The sequence below is a fragment of the Erigeron canadensis genome, chromosome 8 (genome assembly GCF_010389155.1).
Source record: "Erigeron canadensis isolate Cc75 chromosome 8, C_canadensis_v1, whole genome shotgun sequence".
NCBI classification, from domain to species: Eukaryota; Viridiplantae; Streptophyta; class Magnoliopsida; order Asterales; family Asteraceae; genus Erigeron; species Erigeron canadensis.
This window is the reverse complement of record NC_057768.1, coordinates 35,284,546-35,291,766: the sequence shown is the minus strand read 5'-3', so window position 1 is coordinate 35,291,766 and position 7,221 is coordinate 35,284,546. Positions and strand designations below refer to the sequence as shown.

The 7,221-nt window shown below is 37.4% G+C and overlaps 2 protein-coding genes across 2 annotated transcripts; both read left to right on the top strand.

Moving 5' to 3' along the window:
* The first annotated feature begins 251 nt into the window (after window positions 1-251).
* Window positions 252-1,624, top strand: LOC122580487 (amino acid transporter AVT6E-like). Its single transcript, XM_043752762.1, has one exon. The coding sequence runs from the start codon at window positions 270-272 to the stop codon at window positions 1,596-1,598; it is 1,329 nt and encodes a 442-aa protein (XP_043608697.1). The 5' UTR covers window positions 252-269; the 3' UTR covers window positions 1,599-1,624.
* A 3,509-nt stretch (window positions 1,625-5,133) lies between these two features.
* LOC122610708 (amino acid transporter AVT6E-like) lies at window positions 5,134-6,486 on the top strand. The gene has a single exon (XM_043783675.1). The coding sequence runs from the start codon at window positions 5,134-5,136 to the stop codon at window positions 6,484-6,486; it is 1,353 nt and encodes a 450-aa protein (XP_043639610.1).
* The last annotated feature ends 735 nt before the right edge of the window (window positions 6,487-7,221 follow it).

Sequence of the window (7,221 nt, the reverse complement as noted above, 5' to 3'; positions counted from 1 at the left end):
GAGAAAAACACTAAACTAAACATTCGAACAATCGTTATTTCCCTCTAATTTCTCATAATCATCAATACAATCCACAAAACATTCGATCCGAAGACCTTGCTTTCTCAAATTTTCTTACTTTTAACCCTCAAAACATTCAAGTTTTTTTCCACCCAATTTCTAAGGACTTTGTCTCACTACTTCAAACTTCTTTTTCCAATTGTCTAGTTACCAATTCTCTTTTCTTCATATCACTTTTTCTTTTTTTGGTTAACTTCTAATTTACAGTCATGTACGATTACGAAAAATCTAAAAAATCCACAAAAGAGGATGATGACTATGATCATTCAAATGGACACAAACTTTCTGGAGTCTCTAGTGCCGTTTTTAATCTAGCTACGACGGTTATTGGGGCTGGAATCATGGCACTTCCAGCCACATTGAAAGTTCTTGGGTTAATTATTGGAGTTGCTACAATAATACTAATGGGTATCATAACCGAAGTTAGTATGGAAATGCTGATTAGATACTCTGCCCATTGTAATGCCAAATCGTACGGAGAGGTTGTGCAACATGTTTTAGGTACACCAGGCAGGATTATAAGTGAAATTTTTATAGTTTTGAACAATGCCGGTATCTTGGTGGTTTACATGATTATTATAGGTGATGTTATGTCGGGTACTGGTGATCACATTGGTGTTTTGGATCAATGGTTTGGTAAAGGGATTTGGGATGAAAGACGACTAGTAATGTTAATCGTATTAGTCCTTTGTCTTGCCCCACTTTGTGCATTGGACCGAATTGAATCACTGAGTATTTCTTCGGCCGTTTCTGTAGCTCTTGCTGTTCTTTTCGTGATGGTAACTATTGCCGTCGCGTCTGTTATGTTAATTAAAGGTAGAATTGATTTTCCTAGACTATTACCCGATATTAGTACAGAAAAAGCAATTCTTGATATTCTAGTTGTCATCCCAATCATGTCGAACGCATATGTTTGTCACTTCAATATTCAACCGATTTACAATGAATTAAAAAATCCTTCACCAAAGAAAATGAACAAAGTTGGGAGGATCACGACTTTTATATGTGTTACGGTGTATTGGCTAACCGCGGTATCAGGCTATCTTTTATTTGGGGAGAAGACTGAGTCCGACGTGCTTACAAATTTTGATAAGCCTCTTGGGATTCGTTATAGTACCGGTTTGAACTACATTATTCGTGTGGGTTATCTTCTCCATTTGTTTCTCGTGTTCCCCGTGATTCATTTCTCGTTAAGGCAGAACATTGATGCATTGGCTTTTAAAGGATGGGACCCGCTAACCAAGAGCAAGAAGAGGTGCTTATTGTTAACATTTGTGATTTTGACACTTGTGTACTTAGCAGCAACCCTGATCCCGAGTATATGGATCGCGTTTAAGTTTACGGGTTCAACCACAGCTGTCTCACTTGGGTTCACTTTCCCGGCTCTTATAGCGCTACGGTTGCACCACACTGGATCAATTAGTCTTACGAGTCGAGAGAAGTTGTTGGCATGGATGATGTTGATTCTAGCCATCATGGTTAGCATTGTTGGAGTGATTGCCAACATATATAGTTTGCATAGCGGTTCAAGTGAATGATTTTTTGAAGTTTATATTTGGTGGTGGTATATATATGGTTCAATAATTATCTGATTTGTTTTAAAACACAAACCAGATATAAGAGAAGTCATATATTTAGAGAATTAGAGTACATGGGGGTGGGGGCTCTTGTGGTGTGAAATTTGGGCTTTGCTTGTGTGTTTATCCTTCCTATATGTATCGATCACATCACATCATATTTATTGTTAATAAAGAAAAGTACTTTTTTTTGTTTCAAAAAGCCAGATATATGTACATAGGGCCATAAAACGTCCACTTGGAGCTCAGAACTCGGCGTGAACTTGGTTATTTTTTTGATAACTCAGAACATTTCAAGTTTGATGAGTAAAATTCATGCTCGACTCGTGAATAATTATATATATATAGAGGTTCAAGCTGGACTTGAGCTTGGTTGGTTTATATAAAAAAGGTTATTTTATTTTATTATACTTTTTATTTGAACATCAATAAACCAAATTGTTATTTTTTACTCAAACACAATTGGAGCTCTTTAAGCTTTGGCTGGTTGTGAGCTTTAAATGAGTCGAACAAAGAGTAGCTCATTATTTCGTTTGAATCGTTTACAGTCTTACACAGACACAATCCAATGTTCTTTGGTTTGTTTTGCTCTCTGTCTTTCATCTTCAAAAACGATACCAGTCCAAATGCAATTCATAAATATTACAGCCGTGTCAGGGGACTTTTAACTTTAATTAAACGAAAAATAAAAATTCAACTGGTGATTGACTTGTATATATAAAGATTCAAAGTTCAAAACACACGCGAAACAATAGGAAACGAAACAAATTTAAATGAAGTTAAACTAAAATAAAAAGTTACTTAGGTGGCCCGATGTCTTGTGAAGCTGCAACCTTAGGCCTCTGCTTATAGGAGGGAACTTCTTAAAATTTCTTCACTGCCACATCAGCATCACATAATCCAAGACTCTCCTCAGGACACTCACTGTCTATAAGGACAACTTCTTCAGAACTTTTTCGCCACATCATTAATCCTTTTAACATTTTTTTATAACTTTATATATATTTAACATTAAAACACACTTAATTAATTGAAAAAACACATGTTATTATTAAACCACACCACACTTAATTAAAAAAAGTTACAACAAGGATTAAAAACGTAACGATTGTTCATAACGACAATTTATTTTAAAACATAACAACAACAACACAATAACATAACAACTACTCGTCGCTCTCGTTCTCGTCGTCACTGCCACCCATCTCTAGAAACTCATCCCCATACTCATCCATCAAAGACTTACGATAATTAAGAAGAGCTTTCAACTGCCTCCTAGGCATATCTGTGGGCACCGGGTTCTGAAGAAAGTTAAACGCATCCATAACTTCCTTCCTGCGACGAGAAACTTTCCTTGCCGTCCTATCCTCTTCAAACTTCTTTCCATCTTCCTCTGATTTCTGTAGCGCATCCCTCTGTAACTTGAGCATCTCGTCGAGCTTCAATAGCGCCTCTGAACCGGTGGATGATCTACTAGAACCTGCATCAGAACTTTGGGATAACTTTCTGCTAACATTACGCCCCAATGGTCTCTTAATGGGGTCATCTCCAAACAAGTCGTCAACAACCGGGTTTTGTGTCCCCGGCTCACCGTCGTCACCCAAATCCACCCACGCTGCTTGCTTTTGTGTCCTGTGGTCATTCCAAAACGTTGGAAAACCTTTTAGGATTTCCCAACACTTCTCAAACGCAAATCTACTCGGCCCATACTCCCGCTTGTATTGTTCATGTACGACATCATAAATATGCTTCTCGTCCGCCCCGCTTTGACGTCCTTCGTCACTAAACCTTTTAAACACAGCCCCAAAATTCTTACAACTAGATTTGATTTTGTTCCATTTGCCATGAAGTTGACTTATGTTACGGTAACCTTCTTTTGATGCGGTGTTAAACAACCTCTCAATTGTTGTCCAAAACACGTTTTCCGTTTGCGAATTCCCTTTGATGGCGTCCTCGGTAGCATGCACCCAACTCCTATTCAATATCACACATTCGTTTTCGCTCCACTTTTTCTTTTCTGCCACCTCTTTGCCTTTTCTCGTCAATCGCTTTGCCGGTTTTGCTATTTCGTCTTCTACAGGAGTGGCAGAAGCGACACTAGTTCTCGCTCTTTCATTTTCAGCTTTGTCGTCAACGGGAATCGGTTGTTGTTGTGGTGGTGGTGGTGCTGCCGCGGCTGCTGCGTGTTGCATCATTTGAGCAGCTTGCCATTGTTGCAATAACAAAAGATTGTTGGCACTATTTATACCCTCGATCGGGTTGTATCCAAGATTATTGTAAAACGAACTAGAATATGGGTTGACATTATACGATGGTGAACCGTAGTTGAGTGGGAATTGGGAGTTGGAAGATTGACCTTGTGGGTTCAAGCTTGACATTGCCGGTGATGGAGGTGTAGGAAAGTCAAGAAGATTTTGAAGCATGTCATCGCCAATATTCTTGTTTCTGTTTTGTTTTTGGGTGTTTTTCTTAGGCATGGTTTGATTGATTTTCGGTTGTATGTGAAGAAGGAAGAGGTATGGTTTGTTTTTTTTTTACAGTGTATGCTACAAATGAAGAAGAAGATAACGATATATAGCCATTTTAAATTAGAAAAGTTTTTTTTTTTTATTGGCTCACACGTGAAGAACTTGGCCCAATGTAGCGTCCTCTAGTATTCTCCGTGAAGAAGTTATGGCAGGACGCGAAAGACAGAAGCTCACGTTCAATAGGGTGTCTGCGTCTTGGGAGCTTAGGGACGCGCGAAGACAACCCTATAAGCACCGCCCTTATAGAACACGAAGTTAGCAAGTGATCGACACTCGACTCGGCCCCATTATGATGGACGATTTGTCAACTACTATATATTAAGGTGCAATAAATAATTAGTTTCTCGGTTTCGTGTTATAAATAATTAAACTTAGGTATTTCCGTATAAAAAAGAAAAAAAATAGGCAGTCTCAGGTATAGATAATGCCAACCAAATTCATAAATAATGACATCCACAAGTACACTTCTTTTCTCTCCGTATATTAACAAAATTTAACACTATGACAACAACTGTCTATAAATTATATATCGCAAATATGCTGCAAAAAATCACTAGCGATAGATAACATGTGCATGAAAGGTACATATATAATGTTGATAGTGATTGGGGACCGCAACAAAAATACCCCAAAAATTTCTCTTGAACTATGCGGACCCCAACAAAATTACCCTCCCAAATTTAACCAAACTTTATCTATGCGTAAAATCAAAAGTCTAAGCTTATTAAAAATCTTGTGTTTTCATTTTTTCCTTTTACAACTTACAATCCTGAAAACATTCAAACTTTTTCCACCCAAATCATATCTCTAACGCATTTTGTCTCCATTAATTCTTCAAACTTTTCTTGTAATTGTTCTCCAATATATATATTCTCTTTTTTCTTCGTGTATCAAAAATTGAGTTAAAACTTTTATGTCATATATTCATGTTTGATACCGAAAAAGGTTCATTTTCATCTCAAAACTCAATGGGAAGTCAAGAAAGAGCGGTACAAAACAATTCTATAACAACAAATGATAGACAAGAGGAAGATGACAACAATGATTATTCAAACGAAAACTCGCATTCTGGGTTCTACGGTGCCGTGTTTAATCTAGTCACAACGGTTATCGGGGCTGGAATCATGGCATTACCCGCCACAATGAAAGTCCTAGGATTAATTGTCGGAGTTATTTTGATATTATTAATGGGCATTATAACCGAAGTTAGCGTCGAAATGCTGATTAGATACTCTGTTCATTGTAATGCCAAATCGTACGGAGAGGTTGTGCAACATGCTTTAGGTACACCCGGGAGGATCATTAGTGAACTTTTTATAATTATGAACAACGCCGGTGTGTTGGTCGTTTACATGATTATTATAGGTGATGTTATGTCGGGATCTGATCGTCATGTTGGTGTTTTAGATCAATGGTTTGGTAAAGGTTTTTGGGATGAAAGACGACTAGTTATGTTAATCGTATTAGTCGTTTGTCTTGCACCGCTTTGTGCGTTGGACCGAATTGAATCGTTGAGTATGACTTCGGGCGTTTCTGTAGCTCTTGCTGTTCTTTTCGTGATGGTTACTATTACCGTTGCGTTTATTATGATACTTGAAAATAAAATCGGTCGTCCTAGACTGTTTCCCGATATTAGTTCAGAAAAAGCTATTATAGATCTTCTAGTTGTGATCCCGATCATGTCGAATGCATATGTTTGTCACTTTAATATTCAACCGATTTATAACGAGTTAGAAGGTCGTTCCCCTAAGAAAATGAACAAAGTTGGACGAGTCACGACTATTATATGCGTGTTCATCTATTGGGCTACCGCGGTATCTGGCTATCTTTTATTCGGTGACAAGACTGAATCCGATGTGCTTACAAATTTCGATAAGCCTCTTGGGATACGTTTTAGTACCGGATTGAACTACATTGTTCGTGTGGGTTATATTCTACATTTGGTTCTCGTGTTTCCCGTGATTCATTTCTCGTTAAGGCAAACCATCGATGCATTGGCTTTTAGTGGTCGGGAACCACTAACCGAGGACAAGAAGAGGTGTTTATTGTTAACGTGCGCGATTTTGATAATTGTATTCATGGTCGCGACCCTAATCCCTAGCATATGGACCGCTTTTAAGTTTACGGGTGCAGTTACAGCGATTTCACTGGCGTTCACTTTCCCGGCTCTTATCGCGCTACGTTTCAACCACACTGGATCGCTAACTCTTACCAGTCGAGAGAAGATATTTGCGTGGATTATGCTGGTTTTAGCCGTCATTATTAGCATTGTTGGAGTGTTTGCCAACATCTATGGTTTGCAAAGCGGATCGAGAGAATAATTATTTACCTTCCTCTTTATTTGCCAACATCTCTTTGTTCCATATTTAGTTGTCACTACTGACTTTCAAAGTCTTTTTACTACCGTAAATATTTTTATTTGTATTATATAATACTTGATGAAAGTTATATCATTGAAAAGTTCGTTTAAAATCAAATTTATTTATATAAAAACTATTTTTGGTCAAAATTGAGACAAGTAGACTTTGAAAGTCACTAAAATGAGATGGAGGGAGTACAATACAATATATTGCAACTTAAAGGCCGTGTTTGTATGAATATTGCAGCTTAGAAGCTGTCTTTATATAAATAATGCAGCTTAGAAGTTGTCTTATATTGGCACTTTTTTCTTTAGTTTGTGCTCTTTGTATAGATACCTACGAGTTTTTGCATGCTTTTTTATGGATATATACCCAGTGGTGGTGTAGATATTTACAGGGGGACTAATTCGAATTCTTATGAATTCCTGTCCTCTTAAATATTCTCTGGAGTTTTAAAATTATATGGGCGTCCCCATTTAAGTACTCTTAGCACGTATTGTCTATGAAAAAGCCTTTAATTTAGTAAGAAATATAAGGTTATATACCATAGCCTCTAGGCTTTCTTTCAATAATAATTGAGGTTAATAGCCTTTATGAATTGAAAAACTTAAGTCTCTTTAGGGTTTCCCTAAGTCGTAGGCTTTGAGAGTCCAAGAGGATACTTTCCTTCTTTACTGAACCAAGTGATAAGATCAA